Here is a 25,175-nt window from a genome sequence, read left to right on the forward strand (position 1 = left end):
CCTGCTCTCAGGCCTGTCATTTACCTACACAGAGCACAGCTGGGGAAGAAGAATTTACCCATTCCTGGCTCCCCTGATGCTACACTCAGTGACTGCAGCCCCTGTAAGTAACACATTACTTACCATGTCGCTGATAGGGAGATGGATGGAAGGATATTGGCAGAACAGCAGACTGAGAAAGGGCAGGGTCACAAGGGGCATATCAGCAGCATCAAATAAGCTGCGGATGCGCTACATGTGACCCTACCATTATGCAGAATCATGGTTATTACAAGTCCCTAAACTGCAAAGCGCTATGGTATTCCCACAGGTAGAAATGTCAAATTTTAGAAGCGAAAGCAAAAGAAAGGCAAAGTTGCTGTTCTGGGAAAGGGTTAATAATTTGTCCAGTCTGCAGTAGATGGTACGCTTCTGATTTTTTTTGTGGCATCATGTGTGGCATCATTTCTGATCTGATTTTTTTTGTGGCATCATGTGTGGCATCTTCTTAATATTGACTCTAACGGTACGATTGAGTTTTACGGTATGGGGGTATTGATCAATTTTGGTATGGCTGGGTTATCCAGTCACGATATAGGTGTATTGTTTGGTTATGGTATATTGGTGTTATCTTGTCATGGTATGGGGGTATTGTTCAGTTCTGGTATGGCAGTGTCATTCATTCATGGTATGGTGGTATTGTTAAGTGCTGGCATGGCGATGTTATTCAGTCATGGTATGGGCATATTGTTGAGTTCTGGTATGGCAGCGTTATCCAGTCATGGTTTAATGGTATTGTTCAGTTCTGGTATGGCAGTGTCATTCAGTCATGGTATTGGGGTATTGTTCAGTTCTGGTATGGTAGTGTTATTCAGTCATGGTATAGGTGTGTTCAGTTACAGTGTTGTTTGAGGTAGAGCTAAACTCTGTATACAGATTGGGCTACTGGGGCACAGAGATGGTTTGATGCTAATAACAATTGTTGTTATAATAAAATACAATTGTTAATGTTATTTTTAATGTTCTTTTTTTAACCCCTTAACGACGCAGGACATAAATGTACATCCTGGTGCGCTTGTACTTAACGCACCAGGACGTACATTTACATCCTGTACATGACCGCGAGCATCGGAGCAATGCTCAGGTAATGCGTGGCAGGTCCTGGCTGATGATAGCAGCCGGGGACCTGCCCGTAATGGCCGACATCCGTGATAATGCGGATGTCCGCCATTAACCCCTCAGATGCCGTGATCAATACAGATCATGGCATCTGCGGGAGTGCGATCACTTAAATGGATGATCAGATAGCCCACAGCGCTGAGGCGGGGATCCGATCATCCATAATGGCGGACAGAGGTCCCCTCACCTGCCTCCGCCGCCTTCCACGGGTCTTCTGCTCTGGTCTGAGATTGAGCAGACCAGAGCAGAAGATGACTGATAATATTGATCAGTGCTATGCCCTATGCATAGCACTAAACAGTATTAGCAATCAAATGAGGGACTATTGAAGTGTAAAAAATAAGAGTAAAAAAAAATTTGAAAAATCCCCTCCCCCAATAAAAATGTAAATTGTCCCATTTTCCCATTTTACCCCCAAAAAGTGTAAAAAAATAAATAAAAAATTAATGAACATTTGGTATCGCTGCATGTGTAAATATCCGAACTATTAAAATATAATGTTAATGATCACGTACGGTAAACAGCGTGAACGTAAAAAAAAAAAATAGTCCGAAATTGCTGCTTTTTTTTTAATAACATTTTATTCCCAAAAAATTGATCAAAAGTTATATATATATATATATATATATATATATATATATGCAAATGTGGTATCAATAAAAAGTACAGATCACGGTGCAAAAAAATTAGCCCTTCAGTCCTTAAGGGGGGGTTAAGGCTGTGTGTTCACACATTCCAAAAATAGAACAAACTGTGACAGATTAGCGTAGCAAAAAATAATTAACAACTTTATTGTTAAAATTAAATTTAAAATACATAAGTGACACAGAGGAATGGCAACTGAAAAAAGGACATCTCCTGGATGAAATACATAATGATGCTAAAGTGGCAAGGTGCCATAAACTGGATAATTAATAAAGTAGTGGAATGGGTATATACATTCACAGATTGCATGTCATAAATATGTCAGAATAGATAAAAATAATTGTAATTTAAGCAGCAGTGCATATACATTACAAAAAGGTATTACACATCCTGACAAAGGTGCATTGGTGCAAAAGGTGCAAGCTGAAACAATACCCACATATGTAAAGCAATAAGAGGGTAACCAGGAGACGTCCACTCCTACGACCGTTTCGGACTTGCATTCTTCTTCCGGAGTGGCCATCTCATAATGGGGGTGAGTATATATGGGGAAGGTAAGCCAATCATAATAGACATGTAATACAGGCATATATTAAAGTCAGCTGTGTACCTGGTTGATCCCGCCACATCTCGCGCCTCAGCCCTGTCATCTCCCCGAGCCCGGTGGCACGATCACGTCACCACCAGCGTGTGACGTCGGGAGCCAGGGAGGCGATAGCGCCGCAGGCAGCATTACACATTGTACAGAAACACAGAATCCCCATCTGCTGTCCGGAGGTAAACATTACACATAGGAACCACATCATAGAAAACACTGACATCTAGTGGTAATATGAAATATTGCAACATCCCGGACTTTCAAACAGTATAGCTTGAAGAGAATAGTGAGAAGCGTGAAAAAGAGGTGCCAAGTGGTGAACTGTGAACAAGAAAAAAGAGAGAAAAAGAAAAAGGGAGAAAAGAAGAAGTAAAGCACATTATCCCCACATGCATAACAACATTAAAGATTCTAATACCACATAATCGTAAAAAATAATAAATAGTGAATAATAAATAGAAAATCATGAATCATATTTAATATGTGCAAAATAGCCTATATACAACAAATATAAATTCATTATAAACCAACACAGATACACAGCTGCAATTATGTCATACATGTTGTGCAAATACACCACCTGTCAGTTAGACAATAACAGTGATGAAATTACGCAAAATAAATAAATGATGGAAAAGTGTGATAAAAAGTATTAAATTATGGATGGATAGAGGGATAGATGGTATATAGGCAAGATACTTCATCCAAATACACAAGGAGCCATTTATATCTGAAAATATATGACAAATATATGTATTTGCACAACATGTATGACATACTTGAAGCTGTGTATCTGTGTTGGTTTATAATGAATTTATATATGTTGTGTATAGGCTCTTTTGCCCATATTAAATATGATTCATGATTTTCTATTTATTATTCATTATTTATTATTTTTTTTACGATTATGTGGTATTAGAATCTTTAATGTTGTTATGCATGTGGGGATTATGGGATTTCTTCTTCTTCTTTTCTCCCTTTTTCTTTTTCTCTCTTTTTTCTTGTTCACAGTTCACCACTTGGCACCTCTTTTTTACACTTCTCACTATTCTCTTCATGCCGGCGGTCACCTGATCGGGCCACCGGGCCCCGGGAGATGACATGATACCCTGTGTGCAGTTCTATTGGAGCAGAATCATGCTGTATTTCCTGCTCCACCACAGACTCTGAGCTGCCCACACTGCTGTGAAGAGGAAGCCTTCCCCTGCCCACAGCTGATGCCATGTACAATTCTGCAGTGACTACTCATGGTTGGGAGAAGAGTTCATGACAGCCTGAGCAAATCAGAGAAGAATAGATAAAAGAAGGACTCCAAGAAGACGCCTCCTGCCAATCTGAGGAAGGAGAAAATACCCTCCGAAACGCGTCATTACAATTATACTAATAAATACAGTGCCTCCTGGCACTTTCTTCTTACACAATTGTGTTTGACTGTCCTGGATTTGCGAACAGCGCCTAGACAAGGTTCCGTTTTTTCTTGCTCCTTTTCTTACTACATGGGAGAAGATTTTATCCTCTCCTGTTGGACCCGGGGCCTTGCAGTTCGGTCCTGTCTCCACGTCTAGTACCCCTGAGGGGTGATATGCCTGTTTTACTATCTATCTGGTGAGCGGCCATTTTAAAGAGACGTCGCTTTCCTAGTCCCTCCTGGGACCTTGGCGTCTTGGATAATACACGAGGCGCTGTCCTCTCCTCTCTTTTTTTCTCTTTTCACAGGGCCCGGGGAGATTATAGGGCCAAGGCACGAGATGCGGCAGGATCAACCAGGTACACAGCTGCCTTTAATATATGCCTGTATTACATGTCTATTATGATTGGCTTACCGTCCCCATACTTACTCACCCCCATTATGAGATGGCCATTCCGGAAGAAGAATGCAAGTCCGAAATGGTTGTAGGAGTGGACGTCTCCTGGTTACCCTCTTATTGCTTTACATATGTGGGTATTGTTTCAGCTTGCACCTTTTGCACCAATGCACCTTTGTCAGGATGTGTAATACCTTTTTGTAATGTATATGCACTGCTGCTTAAATTGCAATAATTTTCATCTATTCTGACACATATTTATGAAGTGCAATCTGTGAATGTATATACCCATTCCACTACTTTATTAATTATCCAGCTTATGGCACCTTGCCACTTTAGCATCATTATGTATTTCATCCTTTTTCAGTTGCCATTCCTCTGTGTCTTTTCAACTGTATTTTAACAATAAAGTTGTTAATTTTTTGCTACGCTAGTCTGCCACGTTTTTTTCTATTTTTGGTATTTGCATTTTGCTGTATTAGCAGACATTACATGGTCCATCCACATAGACCCTGGGAGTACATAGGGGTGTCATTCATTTAGACTTTCCCCCTCCTTACAGATTGGGCACCTATGCTTGTGTTATTGGTATTTATTTGTGTTCACACATTGCAGTTTTACAAAAAATTTTCCCAATATTGAGGCAAAAATCCGCTATTAAGCAAAGCATACCATAAACAACTCATTTATAATGTAATTTGCATTATCACTGTAAAATAGCATCTTTTTGGCCAAAATTGTGGTAAAACCTAAACGTGTGAACACAGCCAAACACTGACCAATTATCATTATGATTTGTGAATCATGATAACTTGCAGGTGAAAATGTATATATTTTTTTTTTCAGGCAGTGTCTAGTGCAGCAGGAATTGTAAATATGGCTCTGGTGGGACAGTATATATTATAAATTAATTTCTGGGTTCAATGTATAATATAAATTTATTTTTTGGGAACCTTTCATAGTATAAATTTAATTGTGGCCTCTGTACTTTCTTAACTTTTTAACCCCTTGGGGACTGAGCCCATTTTGACCCTAAGGACCAGAGCATTTTTTGCACATCTGACCACTGTCACTTTAACCCCTTAAGGACTCAGCCCATTTTGGCCTTAAGGACTCAGACAATTTAATTTTTACGTTTTTGTTTTTTCCTCCTCGCCTTCTAAAAATCATAACTCTTTTATATTTTCATCCACAGACTAGTATGAGGGCTTGTTTTTTGCATGACCAGTTGTCCTTTGTAATGAAATCACTCATTATATCATAAAATGTATGGCGCAACCAAAAAACACTATTTTTGTGGTGAAATTAAAAAGAAAAATGCAATTTTGGAAGGTTTCGTTTTCACGCCGTACAATTTATGGTAAAAATGACATGTGTTCTTTATTCTGAGGGTCAATACGATTAAAATGATACCCATTATTACATACTTTTATATTATTGTTGTGCTTAAAAAAATCACAAACTTTTTAACCAAATTAGTACGTTTATAATCCCTTTATTTTGATGACCTATAACTTTTTCATTTTTCCGTATAAGCGGCAGTATGAGGGCTCATTTTTTGCGCCATGATCTGTACTTTTTTTTTATACCGCGGTTATGTACAGGACGTAAATTTACATTCTGGTGCGTTAAGTACCACCGCACCAGGACGTACATTTACGTCCGGTGAAAAACTTTTTTTTTTTTTAATCAACTGGTGCCAGAAACAGATTTGTAAATTACTTCTATTAAAAAATCTTAATCCTTCCTGTACTTATTAGCTGCTGATTACTACAGTGGAAATTCTTTTCTGTTTGAAACACAGAGCTGTCTGCTGACATCATGAGCACAGTGCTCTCTGCTGACATCTCTGTCCATTTTATAAACTGTCCAGAACAGCATATGTTTGCTATGGGGATTTCCTTTTACCCTGGACAGTTCATAAAGTGGACAGAGATGTCAGCAGAGAGCACTGTGATCATGATGTCAGCAGACAGCTCTGTGTTTCAAACGGAAAATAATTTCCACTGTAGTATTCAGCAGCTAATAAGTACAGGAAGGATTAAGATTTTTTAATAGAAGTAATTTACAAATCTGTTTAACTTTCTGGCACCAGTTGATTTAAAAAAAAAAAAAAAAAAAAGGTTTTTTTACCGGAGTACCTCTTTAAGCATTAATAACTCTAGGATGCTTGTACTTATGAATTTGATTCCGAGATTGTTTTTTCATGACATTCTACTTTATGGTAGTGGTAAATTTTCGTCGATCCTTGCATCATTTCTTGGTGAAAAATTTGAAAATTTCATGAAAAATTAAAACATTTTGCATTTTTATAACTTTGAAGCTCTCTGCTTGTAAATAAAATAGACATACCAAATAAATTATATATTGATTCACATATACAATATGTCTACTTCATGTTTGCATCATAAAGTTGACATATTTTTCCTTTTTGAACACATTAGAGGGCTTCAATAGCAGCAATTTTCCAATTTTTCAAGTAAACTTCAAAATCTGAATTTTTCAGGGACCAGTTCAGTTTTGAAGTGAATTTGAGGGTCTTTATGTTAGAAATACCCAATAATGGACCCCATTATGAAAACTGCACCCCTCAAGGTATTAAAAATGACATTCAGAAAGTTTGTTTACCCTTTATGTGTTTCACAGGAATAGCAGCAAAGTGGAGGAGAAAATTCAAAATCTTAATTTTTTTTTACAGTAACATGTTCTTGTAGACCCATTTTTTTTTTACAAGGGGTAAAAGGAGAAAAAGCCCCTTAAAATATGTAACCCAATTTCTCTCGAGTAAGGAAATATCTCATATGTGGATGTAAAGTGTTCTGCGGGCGCATTAGAGGGCTCAGATGGGAAGGAGCGACAATGGGATTTTGGAGGGCGAATTTTGCTGAATTGGTTTTTGGGAGGGCATTTTGCATTTAGGAAGCCCCTATGGTGCCAGGACAGCGAAAAACACCCCACCTGGTATACTATTTGGGAGACTACACCCCTCAAGGAATATAACAAGGGGTACAGTGAGCCTTAACATCCCACAGGTGTTTGACGAATTTTCAATAAATTTGGACGTGAAAATGAAAAATACATTTTTTTTCACCAAAATGCTGTTACCCCAAATTTTTCATTTTCACAAGGGGTAATAGGTGAAAATGTCCCCCAAAATTTGAAAACCCATTTCTCTCGAGTAAGGAAATACCTCATATGTGGATGTAAAGTGATCTGTGGGCGCACTAGAGGGCTCAGAAGGGAGCGAGATTGGGCTTTTGGAAAGCAAATTTTGCTGAAATGGTTTTTGGGGGGCATGTCACATTTAGGAAGCCCCCATGGTGCCAAAACAGTGAAAAACACCCCACATGGCACACTATTTGGGAAACTACACCCCTCAAGGAACGTAATAAGGGGTGCAGTGAGCATTTACACCCCACTGGTGTTTGATAGATCTTTGAAACAGTGGTCTGTGCAAATAAAAAATGTAATTTTTCATTTTCACGGACCATTGCTCCAGAAATCAGCGAGACACCTGTGGGGTGTAAATGCTCACTGTACGCCTTATTACATTCCTTGAGGGGTGTAGTTTCCAAAATGGGGTCCCATGTGTGGGGGGGGTCCACTGTTCTGGCACCACAGGGGGCTTTGTAAACACACATGGCCTTCAATTCCAGACACATTCTCTCTCCAAAATTCCAATGGTGCTTCTCTACTGAGCATTGTAGTGCACATGCAGAACACTTTACATCCACATATGGGGTATTTTCTTACTCAGAAGGAATGGGGTTACACATTTTGGGAGGCTTTTTCCCTATTACCCCTTGTGAAAATGAAAAATTTGCAGTAACTTTCAGGTTCAGGGTAAAAACACATTTTTAATTTTCATGTCCAAATTTGTCAAAGACCCGTGGGGTGTTAAGGCTCATTTTACCCCTTGTTACGTTCCGTGAGGGGTGTAGTTTCCAAAATGGGGTCACATGTGGGTGTTTTTTTGCATTTATGTCAGAACCGCTGTAACGATCAGCCACCTCTGTGCAAATCACCAATTTAGGCCTCAAATGTACATAGTGCGCTCTCACTCCTGAGCCATGCAGTTTGTCTGCAGAGCATTTTACATCCCCATATGTGGTATTTCCATACTCGGAAGAAATTGCGTTTCATAAGGGGTAAAAGGAGAAAAATCCCCCCCCAAAATTTGTAACACAATTTCTCCTGAGTACGGAAATACCCCATATGTGGCCCTAAACTGTTGCCTTGAAATATGACAGGGCTCTGAAGTGAGAGCGCCATGCGCATTTGAGAACTGAATGAGGAATGTGCAATAGGGGCGGACCTGGATACAAGGATGGCGCTTGTCTCCACCAAAACCCTACAGCAGTGTTTCCCAAACGGGGTGCCTTCAGCTGTTGCAAGACTCCCAGCCTGCCAGGACAGTCAATCGCTGTCCGACAAAACTGGGAGTTGTTGTTTTACAACAGCTGGAGGCTCCGATTAGGAAACACTGCCGTATGAGACCTTTTTAATTTTGATTGGGGGCGTGGACGTGTAAGGGGGTGTATATGTAGTGTTTTACTTTTTATTATTTGTTAGTGTAATGTTTTTAGGGTACATTCGCACTGGCAGGGGTTCACAGTGAGTTCTCCGCTGGGAGTTTGAGCAGCGGCGGCAAATTTGCCACAGCTCAAACTTGTAGAAGGAAACCCACTGTAAACCCCCACTGTAAACCCTGTACATTCACATGGGGGGGGGGGGCACCCCAAACCTTCAGCTGTTGCAAAACTACATCTCCCAGGATGCACTGCCAAACCATACATGCTGGGAGTTGTAGTTTTGCAACAGCTGTAGGCACACTGGTGGGGAACCACTGAGTTAGGAAAGAGACTCTAGCTCAGTGATTACAACCCGTGTGCCTCCAGCTGTTGCAAAACTACAACTCCCAGCATGTAAGGTCTGTCAGTGCATTCTGGGAATTAGTAACATAGTTCATAAGGTTGAAAAAAGACCAGAGTCCATCTCGTTCAACCTATATCCCTAATGATTCCCTACTGAGTTAATCCAGAGGAAGGCAAAAAAAAAAACTCATACTAGAGGTAAAAAAATTCCTTCCCGACTCCAAATATGTCAGTCAAAATAAATCCCTGGATCGACGTTCTGTCCCTATAATTCTAATGTACATAACCAGCATTGTTCTTACTCTCCAAAAATGCATCCAGACCCCTTTTAAATTCTTTTACAGAGTTCCCCATGACCACCTCCTCCGGGAGAGAATTCCATAGTCTCACTGCTTTTACAGTAAAGAACCCTCGTCTGTGCTGGTGTAGAAACCTTCTTTCCTCTAAACGGAGAGGATGCCCCCTTGTTATTGATACAGTCCTGGGTATAAATAGATCATGGGAAAGATCTCTGTACTGCCCCCTGATAGATTTATACATAGTTATTAGGTCTCCCCTAAGCCTTCTTTTTTCTAAACTAAATGACCCTAATTCTGATAATGTTTCTGGGTACTGCAGTCCTCCCATTCCCTGTATTACCCTTGTTACCCGTCTTTGAACCCTCTCCAGCTCCACTATGTCTTTCTTGTACACTGGTGCCCAGTACTGTACACAGTATTCTATGTGTGGTCTGACTAGTGATTTGTACAGCGGTAGAATAATTTCCTTGTCGTGGGCATCTATACCCCTATTAATGCACCCCATGATTTTATTTGCCTTGGCAGCAGCTGCCCGACACTGGTCGCTACAGCTAAATTTACTGTTAACTATAACTCCCAAGTCCTTTTCCACGTCAGTCGTCCCTAGTGTGCTCCCATTTAATCAATAATCCCAGGCTGGATTTTTCCTCCCCATGTGCATTACCTTACATTTATCAGTGTTGAACCTCATGTGCCACTTTCCAGCCCAAGCCTCCAACTTATCCAGATCTATTTTTAACAGTGTCCTGTCCTCTATTGTGTTTACAGCTTTACAGAGTTTAGTATCATCTGCAAAGATTGCTACTTTACTATTCAACCCCTCTACAAGGTCTTTAACCTGTTGGGGACGAAGGGCGTATGCATACGCCCTTGCGTCAGGGTACTTAAGGACGAAGGGCGTATCCATACGCCCGTGGGAATTTCGGCCCCCGCCGCGCGCTGGGCGGGGACCGGGCCAGGGTGACTGCTGATATCTATCAGCAGGCACCCCGTGCAAATGCCCAGGGAGGTCATTAGACCCCCCCCATGTCGGCGATCGGCGCAAATCGCAAGTGAATTCACACTTGCGATTTGCGCCGATTCCGGGTCATTACGGGTCTATGGTGACCCGGTGACCCGGAATAGAAGGGGGATCGCGGGTGTCTAAGACACCCACGATCCCCCTAAAGCGATAGGAGTGAGGTGGCAGAGTTGCCACCCCTCCTATCTCTGCTGTTGGTGGTCTAGACGCGACCACCAATAGCAGATCTGGGGCGGGGGGTTTATTTTCGTTTTCCCCGTCCTGCCCACCCACAATAGAACGGGGCAGAACGGGGAAAACGAAGAGGAGCGGCGCCGGAGTCCACTTACCCCTCCGGAGGCAGCAGAGCGACGGGGATCGGCGGGTGGCGACGGAGATCCGCGGCGGCGTGCGGCAGAAGAGGACGGCTCCCGGATGCGACGGAAGCCGGTGAGTAGTTGCCTAGCAACATCTAGAGGGCTACAGTCTGAGACCACTATAGTGGTCTCTAGACTGTAGCCCTCCAGATGTTGCAAAACTACAACTACCAGCATGCCCAGACAGCTGTTTGCTGTGTGGGCATGCTGGAATTTGTAGTTTTGCAACAGCTGGAGGTCTGCAGTTTAGAGACCACTGCACAGAAAACAGCTGTCTCGGCATGCTGGGAGTTGTAGTTGCGTACCTCCAGCTGTTGCATAACTACATCTCCCAGCATGCCCTTCTGTGATCAGACATGCTGGGAATTGTAGTTTTGCAACAGCTGGAGGCACACTGGTTGGAAAATACTGGGTTAGGTAACAGAACCCAACTCAGTATTTTCCAACCAGTGTGCCTCCAGCTGTTTCAAAACTACAACTCCCAGCATGTACTGACAGACCGTGCATGCTGGGAGTTGTAGTTTTGAAACAGCTGGAGGTTTGCCCCCCCCCCCCCATGTGAACGTACAGGGTACATTCACACGGGCGGGTTTACAGCAAGTTTCCTGTTTCAAGTATGAGCTGTGGCAAATTTTTCGCCGCAGCGCAAATTCCTAGCGGGAAACTCACCGTAACCCGCCAGTGCGAATGTACCCTAAAAACACTAAATTACACTAACACCTAATAAAGAGTAAAACACTACATATACACCCCCTTACACTGTCCCCCCCCCCCAATAAAAATGAAAAACGTATTGTACAGCAGTGTTTCCAAAACGGAGCCTCCAGCTGTTGCAAAACTACAACTCCCAGCATTTCCAGACAGCCACTGATTGTCCAGGCATGCTGGGAGTTTAGCAACAGCTGGAGGCACCCTGTTTGGGAATCACTGGCGTAGAATACCCCTATGTCCACCCCTATGCAATCCCTAATTTAGTCCTCAAATGCGCATGGAGCTCTCTCACTTTGGAGCCCTGTCGTATTTCAAGGAAACAGTTTAGGGCCACATATGGGGTATTTCCGTACTCGGGAGAAATTGCACTACAAATTTTGGGGGGGCTTTTTCTCCTTTTACCCCTTATGAAAAGGAAAAGTTGGGGTCTACACCAGCCTGTTAGTGTAAAAAAAAAGACCCCCAAAAGAGGTAAAAGAGGTAAAAGGAAAAAAAGACCCCCAAAATTTGTAACTCAATTTCTCCTGAGTACCACCTCACCGTACCCCTTGTTACGTTCCTTGAGGGGTGTCGTTTCCATAATAGTGTGCGATGTGTTTTTTTTTGCTGTCCTGGCACCATAGGGGCTTCCTAAATGGGACATGCCCCCCAAAAACCATTTCAGAAAAACTCACTCTCCTAAATCCCATTGTTGCTCCTTCGCTTCTGAGCCCTCTACTGCGCCCGCCGAACACTTGACATACACATATGAGGTATTTTCTTACTCAAGAGAAATTGGGTTACAAATTTTGAGAGGATTTTTTTCCTTTTACCCCTTGTAAAAATTCAAAAACTGGGTCTACAAGAACATGCCAGTGTAAAAAATGAAGATTTTGAATTTTCTCATTCACTTTGCTGCTATTCCTGTGAAACACCTAAAGGGTTAACACACTTACTGAATGTCATTTTGAATACTTTGAGGGGTGCAGTTTTTATAATGGGGTCATTTATCGGGTATTTCTAACCAGAAGACCCTTCAAATCCACTTCAATCCTGAACTGGTCCCTGAAAAATTCCGATTTTGAAAATTTTGCGAAAAATTGGAAAATTGTTGCTGAACTTTGAAGCCCTCTGGTGTCTTCCAAAAGTAAAAACTCAAAAATTTTATGATGCAAACATAAAGTAGACATATTGTTTATGTGAATCAATATATAATTTATTTGGAATATCCATATTCCTTATAAGCAGAGAGCTTCAAAGTTAGAAAAATGCTAAATTTTCAAATTTTTCATGAAATTTTCACATTTTTCACCAAGAAAGGATGCAAGTATCGCCGAAAATTTACCACTAACATAAAGTAGAATATGTCACGAAAAAACAATCTCTGAATCAAATTTATAAGTAAAAGCATTCCAGAGTTATTAATGCTTAAAGTGACAGTGGTCAGATTTGCAACAAATGCTCCCGTCCTTAGGGTCATGATGGGCTCCGTCCCCAAGGGGTTAATGAATATATTAAATAGGACAGGGCCCAATACTGACCCCTGTGGTACCCAACTTGTTACAGTCACCCAATCAGAATAAGTACTAATAATAACCACCCTCTGTTTCCTATCACCGAGCCAGTTACTTACCCACTTACACACATTCTCCCCCAGCCCCATCCATCTCATTTTATGCACCAACCGTTTATGTGGAACCGTATCAAATGCTTTGGAAAAATCCAGATATACGACATCCAGCAATTGCCCATGGTCCAGTCTGGAGCTCACCTCCTCATAAAAGCTGATCAGGTTAGTTTGACAGGACCGATCCCTCATAAAGCCATGCTGATATGGAGTCATACATTTATTCGTATCAAGATATTCCAAAATAGCATCTCTTAGAAAACCAGGGACCTGAAGAAACGCCTTTGTGCGTGAAACAGTGCTGTCGTCCAAGTGTGTAGCTCCTGCCGCTCCAGCTCTGCACGGTCAAGGGGTGTCGGGATGTTGAAGTGTATTAGACTACTTCAGTAATTAACTGCACAGCAAGATATTCAGGTGTGTGATCCGTATCTCTTCTTCTTCTGTTCGGTACATCTCTTAGAAAACCCTCAAACATTTTACATACAACAGAGGTTAAACTAACAGGTCTATAATTCCCGGGGTTACCTTTTGTCCCCTTTTTAAATATTGGCACCACATATGCCATGCGCCAGTCCTGGGGAACAGTCCCTGTTACTATAGAGTCCATGAATATTAAAAATAGAGGTCTGTCTATTACACTACTTAATTCCTATAGAACACGGGGGTGAATGCCATCTGGACCTGGTGATTTGTCTATTTAGATTTTTTGTAGGCGGCACTGTACTTCTTCCCGGGTTAGACAGGTGACCTGTAAAGGGGAGTTTACCTTATCTCGCTGTATTTCACCTGGCATTTTATTTTCCTCAGTGAATCAATGGAGAAGAATTTGTTTAATATGTTTGCTTTTTCCTGATCCCCGTTTATAATTTCTTCTTTATCATTTTTTAAAGGGCCTACACTTTCATTTTTGAACTTTTTGCTATTTATATAGTTAAAAAACATTTTGGGGTTAGTTTTACTCTCTTTGGCAATGAGTGTTTCTGTCTCTATTTTTGCGGCTTTTATCTTTTTTTTTTTTTTTACATATTTTACATTTTTCTCTATTGCTTTTTAATGCTTCTTGACTGCCATTTAGTAGTTTAAATGCTTTATTTTTGTCATTTATTGCCCCCTTAACATTTTTATTCATCCATATTGGTTTTCTTTTATTTCTGACCCTTTTATTCCCATAAGATATATACATCTTACAGTGAGATATTTTTGATATTTTTAAAAGTCTCCCATTTAGTGTCAGTATTCTTGTTTTTGAGGACATTATCCCATTTTATATTGTTAAGGGCTTCTCTGAGTTGGTCAAACTTTGCCTTCCTAAAGTTCATTGTTTTTGTGGCCCCTCGATAGATTCCCTTATTGAAGAACAAGTTATAAGGTATTATATTATGATCACTATTTCCAAGGTGTCCTTCAACTTGCACATTAGTTACTCTGTCAGATCTGTTGGTTAATATTAAGTCTAGTATGGCGCCCCCTCTGGTCGGGCTCTGCACAATTTGGGACAGATAATTGTCTTAAGCTATAGTCAGAAACCTGTTTCCTTTATGAGATTTATTGATCTTCTCCTTCTTCCATTATGTTTGGTGGCTTTTAGTAAACCCCTATCAGAATTTTATTATTTTTATCTCCATATATTTCTACCCATAATGACTCCACATTATCGTTTCCCTCCCATATATCCTCCCGCAGTGCGGCCTTCAGACTGTACTTTACATAAAGACAAACTCCTCCCCCTTTCCATTTTGTTCGATCCTTCCTGAATAGACTATAACCCTGTATGTTGACCGCCCAGTCACAGGTATCATCCAACCAAGTCTCTGTTATACCCACTATGTCATAATCCTCCTCAGTTTTGCAACAGATGGAGGCACACGGGTTGGAATCACTGACTTAGGAAACAGACTCTGTGGCATGTGCTGTTTCTGGACTTCAAGGTCTCAGGTCCGGCATGTGGAAAAGTGGATGCAGCTCCGGGCGCCTTGGGGTAGTTCTCCCGTGTCCCAAAAGACAGTAAACTGTCAGGAAACATGTGGTATTTTGATATTCTTTTCTTTATTTGGCTTAAAAGACTATGCATTTCATCAGGTCATATATATGGGTACAGCTTCATTGTTTTAATACATGTAGCAATTTTTTTTTAAATGCGGGAAAAGGCAGACTTCATGATGATGTAATTTCGAGGCCGGAAGTGGTATGCTGACATGGATGATAGATAATACATTTAACCATTAAAAAAAGCAAAGCGATACATTAAAAGACGAGCGATACATTAAAGGAGAGATTGAAAACCTTGTGTGGACTGTTTTTTCTGTGTTAGCATGTAATATTTCTATTTTGCAGAGTTATAGCTTGTATGTGCTGTTTGGTGGAGCGATCATGAAATTAATTTTATTTTTTTTGCATTATTTATAAACCAGCGTGTGCTTTGTACATTGGTCTGGTTTGGGAAATGTGGGGGAATTCATTTTTGTGGGTTTGTACGGCAGGGACCACAGGTTGAGCATGACTTTTTGTGTCCGGTACGTGGGTGAAGGATGATTGGTCCTTGGGGTGGGCGCTGATTGGTTGTTCCGTATATTTAGACTAGATCGGCGGAGTAGGGTATTTCTTCATTCATGTAGCAGGAGACTGGTTGGCGTTTGTATACGTAGGGCACAGGGCTGGATGGTGATTGGCTCTCCTGCGGTAGTCGCTATGCCGTATATTCTGTATGGCAGGATGGCGATTGGTTCTTCAGTGATATTCACTATGTACTATATCGTACGGCAGAAAGGTGGCTGGATAGTGATTGGTTAACCTATGATACTCGCTATGCTGTATGTTCTGTACAGCAGGGTGGTGATAGGTTCTTCTATGATGGCTGGTACGTTGTATAATTTATATGGCGGTATCGGGATAATTCTTTTGTGCAAAATGCATAGGTGGAAGATGATTGGCTGGCATGGTGGATGTTGATTGGTCCTCCTTGTTTAGTTCTTAATTTAGTTTGTATATTTTGAATGGCCGGATATGTGGCTCTGTAGTGGCTGGACTCAGTTAGGTACAAATGGGCAGGTACAAATAGACGGGTACAAATGGGCAGAAGGAGGGATGATAAAAATACGGTATAAAAGTGATTGGAGATGGAAGAGGATAGTGTGATGGTGTGTGGTACATAAAAAGAATGAAGATGAAAATTTAACTTGTAAATACATACATATAGATATGAACATAAATATAAATACGAATATAAAAAAATCTAAATATATATATATATATATTGCTGCTGTATTCTCTTGTTGCTAAATATAAATATATATATATATATATATATACATATATATATATATATATATATATATATATATACAAGAACCTATGCGTAGAACAAAATGGAATATATTGAAGGAGGAGGAAATTAAATGGAATAAAATGGAGTGTATTCAAAAGGAGTGTATTAAAAAATATGTTCATATAGATGATTGTGCTTTTTGTGGAAAGAGTCTTTTGTGCTCGGTGTTTAGAGGATTAACTCGTGGCCTCATTCAGTCCCCTAGGGGTCAACGTGCACAGTCGAAAAATCCAGAACATCTCGCGTTTCACAAGTTCCTCAAATTTGTTGGAGCATTCCTCATTTATCTGGCAGATGTAGCAAAACTACAACTCCAAGCATGCCCAGACAGTCCAGGCATGCTGGGAGTTGTAGTTTTGCAACATCTGGAGGGCCACAGTTTGGAGACTACTGTGTAGTGGTCTCCAAACTGTGGTCCTCCAGATGTTGCAAAACTACAACTTTCAGCATGCACTCACTGTCTGGGCATGCTGGGAATTGTAGTTTTGCAACATCTGGAGGTCTACAGTTTGTAGACCACCATATAGTGGTCTCCAAACTGTGCCACTTCAGATGTTGCAAAACTACAACTCATAGCATGCCCAAACAGTCAGAGCATGCTGGGAGTTGTAGTTTTGCAACATCTGGAGGACCACAGTTTGGAGACCACTACACAGTGGTCTCCAAACTGTGGCCCTCCAGATGTTGCAAAACTACAACTCCCAGCATGCCCAGACAGCCTTTGGCTGTCCTGGCGTGTTGGGAGTTGTAGTTTTGCAACTTTTAGAAGGCCACAGTAAAGATCACTTACCAGCGATCTTCACTGCAGCCTCCTCCACCGCCGCACATTACTGCATGCTTCCTCCTGCAGCCTCCGGCGCTCCCATGCCGCCACCGCCAATCCGATGCCGCCACCGCCGATCCGATGCCGCCGGCCATGTCCCCCCGCTCTGCCCAGACTTCGATCGGTGGGCAGAGCGGGGGAAATGAACTTTATCCCCCCCCCCCCCTGTCCCCAAATGCCATTGGTCGGTCAGTCCTGATCGACCAATGGCAGGGGACCCCTGCCACTTCGCACCTATCCTTTAGAATGGTCGAAGCTGTCTGTGACCGCTCTGATCACTCTTATTTTCCAGGCGATCGGGTCACCAGTGACCCAATTGGCCCAGAATCGCTACAAATCTGAATTGACATGGGGAGTCATCCTGGTCCGATCACCGCCCGGCGCCTGGTGGTAATCGGAAATATGGAGGGCGTACAGGTACACCCTCCATCCTTAAGTACCAGGACGCAAGGGCGTACCTGTACACCCTCTGTCCCCAACAGGTTAAAAGGCGTTGTCTTCTTTAACATAGATGCCAAGAGACGATCAGGCTTATTAGCGAACTTATAATACGTGGCTTTGGTCCACCTCAAAGCTTTTTCAACTACCTGGTGTCCTGGAGTAATCTGTAAAGATAGGGAGAAGGGTCCTGTTGGTGAGCAAACGTTAACCTTTGAAGTTTAGCCACTAATGCCCGTTGAGTCTCTGTCCGATCACGCTTAATCCCAGTTGCTAAAGAAATTATGCGGCCCCTGATAAACGATTTGTGAGCCAACCATACTCACTTGGCATCTGAGGCAGGTTGCGCATTAGCTGTAAAGTAGGAAGTAGGTCTTCCTCAAGTTGTAGTTTTACTCTAGGCATGGTCAGGAGCGACTCATTAAGTCACCATCTGAAGGGATAAGAGAGGGTGCACATAAAGTTAATAGCCACCATGACCATATCGTGATCTGACCAAGCTGACGGAATGTGTCGAGCATAAAGCAATTCTGGTAAAGCGCGTATATTCGTGACAATCCAATCTATTCTAGAGTAGTGATGTTGAGCAGGGGAGTAGTAAGAGTAGCCACAAGCATTACAATTATGTTCACACCACGCATCCACCAAGGAACCGTCTGTGAAGAGGGAAGTTAGAAGCCGTTGCTGCTTTCTTGATCTGCGAAACAGGGCAGTATTAGAACGATCTAGCTTACCATTATAGACCACATTGAAGTCTCCAGCCCAAATCAGAGTGTCATAGGTCAGGGATGCAACAGTGCCACAAAGGTTCTGAAAGAAGAGAATTGGAGAGTCAGTGGGAGCATAAGAGTTAACAAGACATAAAATGTTCTCATACAAGGAGCCCAATAACATTAGATATCTGCCTTCCGGGTCGGTCTGAACATCTTGAACCTGGAAAGGTAATTAGTTATCCAAGAGAATCATAACCCCCCCCCCCCCCCCCCTACATTTAGTTACATAAGAAGACATATAGAAATGGTATATGACTTATGGAAAAACTGAGGCTTTGATTCTCTGGTAAAATGCGTTTCCTGCAAACAAATAGCATCCCTGGGGTTCTTGGGTCTGGCAAGGGCTCTGTGAATCCTGTCAAACCAGAGCATCTCCGGTTCTAGCTGCCGGGATGCTTTAGGTTTCACTTCAGATGCGGCGGTCAACTTTGATCGCCGAATCTGAAGGGTTAATACCGGGCATCACCACGATCAGGGATGTCCGGTATTAGCTGCGGGTCCTGGCCGTTGATGGCTGGACCGACCCGATATGATGCGGAGTCACCGGGTGACCCCGCGTTATATCCCGGGAGCTGGCGCAGGACGTATATATACATCCTGCGTCGTTAAGGAGTTAAATGTCAGATGTGCACATATGTCTGCTTCTTTTGTTTTATTATGCCTTGATAAAGGCCCTACATAGCCAAAATGTCACTGTTTTGGCATTGGTGACATAAAGTTAGAAATAAATGCTAAATTGTGTTGAAATTTCTGGTGTCTTGGACATTATTTATCCTGCTCTTACATTTACTGTCATACTGATCAAAATAGGCAACTAAATATATTGTTTTAACATACATATTTAGTCCTCTGCCATTATCACCATATATAGTTATTTTAAATCTATTGTAAAACATAAGTTTTAGTACACTATAGTTTTGGATGTTTTACTAGAAACATTGTAGACAGATGCTTGCTTATATAGTTTATGAACTCATGGCAAATAGTATTGTGGATGCTCTTTTGAGAAATGTTATATATCATGTTTATAACGTAAATGTGATCACTGCACAGTATTAATGAGGTCATTTGTCATGTGTTTTTATGAATTGTGCCATCAAATAATCTTTTTAACTGTGAGTAATCAATTTGTTAGATACCAGCAAATAAATGTGGTGTATAAAATAGTGTAATGATTGTAATGATTGACAAATGACTCATTGATTTGTGGTAGCAGGATTCCCCAGGCTTGACAGTGAATGAGGAAAGCGGATATTCACCCACCCTTCAGTGTGAGCCAGACAACGCTCTGTATACACTCTCCCAGGGCCAAGCGACCAGAATCAATTCCCAAATTCAGGTATTCTGGCTGTCCATCAACTTGTTATTGTTATAGTACAATATGTTTGATGTACAAGCAAAATTATTAAATCAAAATATTTTTTCTATATTCACTAAAAATTTTATTTCACACTAAATTTTGTAGTCTATGTTCCAAATGATAAAGCACCTCTTTCTATTTATCTTTTTCTCTACTTTATTAATGAATAGCATCCATATATTTCTCTGTCTGTTTGTAACATAGGATTAAAAAACTATGAATATACAGAAACAAAAAAGGGACATTCAGTTATACTTTCCATTGTTCTCAAGGTATTGCAGTAGTGATATGTTATGAAAATGCTTAAATGGGCACTGTCAAATACAAAAACTTTTTATATGTTTGTACATCTTGGCAAAACATTAACCTTTCTAGAAAATGTTATTTCCTTTTTATAGAAATCATGGCTTATAAAATTATTGTTTTGTCCAAGCTGAAGCACAGGCATGGACAAAGTCCAGTAAGTGAGGGTGGGCTAGCACTTGTCTGTGTCAGACAGGAGAGAGCACAGAGGAGTACTATCAGACAGGAGAGAGCACAGAGGAGTACTATCAGACAGGAGAGAGCACAGAGGAGTACTATCAGACAGGAGAGAGCACAGAGGGGTACTATCAGACAGGAGAAAGCACAGAGGAGTACTATCAGACAGGAGAGAGCACAGAGGAGTACTATCAGACAGGAGAAAGCACAGAGGAGTACTATCAGACAGGAGAGAGCACAGAGGAGTACTATCAGACAGGAGAGAGCACAGAGGGGTACTATCAGACAGGAGAGAGCACAGAGGAGTACTATCAGACAGGAGAGAGCACAGAGGGGTACTATCAGACAGGAGAGAGCACAGAGGAGTGAAATCAGACAGGAGAGAGCACAGAGGAGTGCTATCAGACAGGAGAGAGCACAGAGGAGTGCTATCAGACAGGAGAGAGAACAGAGGAGTGCTATCAGACAGGAAAGAGCACAGAGGAGTCCTATCAGACAGGAGCGAGCACAGAGGAGTCCTATCTGTCAGGATAGAGCGCAGAGGAGTGCTATCAGACAGGAGAGAGCGCAGAGGAGTACTATCAGACAGGTGAGCGCACAGAGGAGTGCTATCAGACAGGTAAGTGCTCAGAGGAATGCTATCATACAGGAGAGAGCACAGTGGATTACTGTCAGACAGGAGAGACCACAAAGGAGTACTATGAGACAGGAGGGAGCACAGACTAGTGCTATCCCACCCTCACTTACTGGACTTTGTCCAAGCCTGTGCTTCAGCTCGGACAAAGCCATGATTTTATAAGCCATGATTTCTATAAAAAGGAAATAAAATGTTCTTATGAAGTATATTAGAAAAGTTAATGTTTTGCAAAGATGTACAACAAATAAAAAGTTTTTAAATCTGACAGTGCTCATTTAAAAGGAATGTCCACCTTTGAACAACATTTTGTTTTAGGTATAAAATTCTATTTCTATTACGTATAATAATTGCCGTAAAAAGATATTTAACCCCTTTAAAATGAACAGCTGTTTTTTTGTTTGTTTGTTTTTAAAAGATTATAGTAATTCAGCCTGGACCTTAGTCGTACCAAACTAGAAATTTAATAATAACTTTATTGAGCTAATAAATGTCTTGATAAATAAATGCATTACTCCATTTACATAGGTTCATTTTGTGGAGCTTAAAAAAAATAAATACAAATGCATGTACATGTTTACATGTGCCATTTTTTGTATTATTCACCTTTGTAACAAACATTTTTCAAGTACTATATAGAAGCCTATGGGAAAAATGAGAAAAATTACATACCTGGAACACTGTGCATTTTGAAAATAAAATGCAGAGGACCTCAAAAATACAACAAAAGGCTAGACAAATGGCAACTGTGTTCACTATTCAGCAAGCACATAACTAGGTAGCCTCTGAATGTGAACAATGGCCCAGATTTACTAAAACTATTTAATTCAGTGTAGACTAGACAACTTAAAGAGGTTATCCAGAAATAGAAAAACAAAGCTATTTTCCAAAAACAGAACCACATCTGTGTGCAGGTTGCTTGTGGTATAATTACTTGGCTTTATTCACTTTAATGTAATTAAGCTGTAAAACCACACCCAGCCGGCACACAAATGTGGTCCAGTTTTTTATTTTATACTAGCTGAGTACCCGGCATTGCCCAGTTTTTCCTTCCTCATCCTTGTTGGGGAGGAAAATCAACAGAGGAGGAAGCTTTTGACTTCATATCCAATCCCCATATATTGTTTTCATATCCCAACCCCATATTCCGTCCTCCTACCCCGACCTATCTCAACCTCCTATCCTGTCCTCCTATCCTGACCTCCTATCCTGACCTCCTATCCCGTCCGCCTATCTCCACCTCCTATCTCCCCCTCATATCCTGACCTCCTAACTCGACCTCCTATCCCACCCTCCTATCCCCTCCTCCTATCCCGACCTCCTATCCTGTCCTCCTATCTCCACCTCCTATCCCCTCCTCTTATCCCGTCCTCCTAACTAGACCTCCTATTCCGACCTCCTATCTCGACCTCCTATCTCGACCTCCTATCCCGACCTCCTATGCCGTCCTCCTATCCCCACCTCCTATCCCGACCTCCTATCCCGACCTCCTATCCCGACCCCATATCCCGCCCTCATATCCCGACCTCCTATCCCGACCTCCTATCCCGACCACCTATCTCGACCTCCTATCCTGACCTCCATTCCCATCCTCCTATCCCGTCCTCCTATCTCGACCTGCTCTCTCGACCTCCTCTCCCGACCTCCTATCCTGACCTCCTATCCCGTCCTCATATCCCGACCTCCCATCCCATTCTCAAATTCCGTCCTCAAATCCTGACCTCCTAACTCGACCTCCTATCCCGACCCGTAATATGTGCACCAGATATTGAAATATCTCCAGCCGTACAGAAGTTATGTGAGAACATACATTTCCCACTGATTTTCATGGGACTTTAAACAAAAACTCCGACACTCACAAATGGGGGTGGTTAAGGGTTAAATTAACTATCCTATATTTTAACCCCTTAAGGACCAGGCCATTTTACACCTTAAGGACCCGAGCGTTTTTTGCAATTCTGACCACTGTCACTTTAAACATTAATAACTCTGGGATGCTTCTAGTTATCATTCTGATTCCGAGATTGTTTTTTCGTGACATATTCTACTTTAACTTAGTGGTAAAATTTTATGGTAACTTGCATCCTTTCTTGGTGAAAAATCCCAAAATTTGATGAAAAAAATGAAAATTTAGCATTTTTCTAACTTTGAAGCTCTCTGCTTGTAAGGAAAATGGATATTCAAAATATATATTTTTTTGGGGTTCACATATACATTATGTCTACTTTATGTTTGCATCATAAAATTTATGAGTTTTTACTTTTGGAAGACACCAGAGGGCTTCAAAGATCAGCAGCAATTTTGAAATTTTTCACAAAATTTTCAAACTCACTATTTTTCAGGGACCAGTTCAGGTTTGAAGTGGATTTGAAGGGTCTTCATATTAGAAATACCCCATAAATTACCCCATTATAAAAACTGCACCCCCCAAAGTATTCAAAATGACATTCAGTAAGTGTATTAACCCTTTAGGTGTTTCACAGGAATAGCAGCAAAGTGAAGGAGAAAATTCAAAATCTTCATTTTTTACACTCGCATGTTCTTGTAGACCCAATTTTTGAATTTTTGCAAGGGGTAAAAAGGAGAAAATTTTTACTTGTATTTGAAACCCAATTTTTCTCGAGTAAGCACATACCTCATATGTCTATGTTAATTGTTCAGCGGGCGCAGTAGAGGGCTCAGAAGGGAAGGAGCGACAAATGGTTTTTGGGGGGCATGCCGCATTTAGGAAGCCCCTATGGTGCCAGGACAGCAAAAAAAAACACATGGCATACCATTTTGGAAACTAGACCCCTCAGGGAACATAACAAGGGATAAAGTGAACCTTAATACCCCACAAGTGATTCACGACTTTTGCATATGTAAAAAAAATATATATTTTTTTAACCTAAAATGCTTGGTTTCCCAAAAATTTTACATTTTTAAAAAGGGTAATAGCAGAAAATACCCCCCAAAATTTGAAGCCCAATTTCTCCCGATACAGAAGACACCTCATATGGGGGTGAAAAGTTCTCTGCTGGCGCACTACAGGTCTCAGAAGAGAAGGAGTCACATTTGGCTTTTTGAAAGCAAATTTTGCTCTGGGGGCATGCCGCATTTAGGAAGCCCCTATGGTGCCAGAACAGCAAAAAAAAACACATGCATACCATTTTGGAAACTAGACCCCTCGGGGAACGTAACAAGGGGTAACGTGAACCTTAATACCCTACAGGTGTTTCACGACTTTTGCATATGTAAAAAAACAATTTTTTTAACCTAAAATGCTTGTTTTCCCAAAATGTTTACATTTTTAAAAAGGGTAATAGCAGAAAATACCCCCCAAAATTTGAAGCCCAATTTCTCCCGATTCAGAAAACACCCCATATGGGGGTGAAAAGTGCTCTGCTGGCGCACTACATGTCTCAGAAGAGAAGGAGTCACATTTGGCTTTTTGAAAGCAAATTTTGCTCCGGGGGCATGCCGCCTTTAGGAAGCCCCTATGGTGCCAGAACAGCAAAAAAAAACACATGGCATACCATTTTGGAAACTAGACCCCTCGGGGAACGTAAGAAGGGGTAATTTGAACCTTAATACCCTACAGGTGTTTCACGACTTTTGCATATGTAAAAAAAATATATATTTTTTTTACCTAAAATGCTTGTTTTCCCCAAAATTTTCCATTTTTAAAAAGGGTAATAGCAGAAAATACCCCCCAAAATTTGTTAGGCAATTTCTCCCGAGTACGGCCAAACCCCATATGTGGCCCTACACTGTTGCCTTGAAATAAGACAGGGCTCCAAAGTGAGAGCGCCATGCGCATTTGAGGCCTAAATTAGGGACTTGCATAGGGGTGGACATAGGGGTATTCTACACCAGTGATTCCCAAACAGGGTGCCTCCAGCTGTTGTAAAACTCCCAGCATGCTTAGACAGTCAACGGCTATCTGGCAATACTGGGAGTAGCTGTTTTGCAACAGCTGGAGACTCCGTTTTGGAAACAGTGGCGTACCAGACGTTTTTCATTTTTATTGGGGAGGGGAGGGGGGTTGTGTATATGTAGTGTTTTTTACTTTTTATTTTATTTTGTGTTAGTGTAGTGTAGTGTTTTTGGAGTACAGTCACACGGGCGGGGGTTCACAGTAGTTTCTCGCTGGCAGTTTGAGCTGCGGCAGAAAATTTGACGCAGCTCAAATTTGCAGCCGGATACTTACTGTAATCCTCCGCCCATGTGAGTGTACCCTGTATGTTCACATTGGGGGGGGGGGGACATCCAGCTGTTGCAAAACTACAA

The 25,175-nt window shown here is 41.4% G+C and overlaps 1 protein-coding gene across 6 annotated transcripts in view; it reads left to right on the forward strand.

Moving 5' to 3' along the window:
• Positions 1-25,175, forward strand: part of CTNND2 (catenin delta 2) — a 913,533-nt gene that overhangs the window by 789,381 nt on the left and 98,977 nt on the right. For 3 of the 6 annotated variants that reach the window (XM_056520132.1, XM_056520127.1, XM_056520129.1), the window contains one exon: positions 19,646-19,771. The exons of 1 other annotated variant lie outside the window; for it this stretch is intronic. In XM_056520132.1, the coding sequence (XP_056376107.1) occupies positions 19,646-19,771 (126 nt within the window). Of the gene's footprint in view, positions 1-3,564; positions 3,716-19,645; positions 19,772-25,175 lie in introns of those variants that run through there. 2 more of the 6 variants (XM_056520133.1, XM_056520128.1) reach the window with 2 other exon arrangements.

Source organism: Hyla sarda, chromosome 5 (assembly GCF_029499605.1).
Source record: "Hyla sarda isolate aHylSar1 chromosome 5, aHylSar1.hap1, whole genome shotgun sequence".
NCBI classification, from domain to species: Eukaryota; Metazoa; Chordata; class Amphibia; order Anura; family Hylidae; genus Hyla; species Hyla sarda.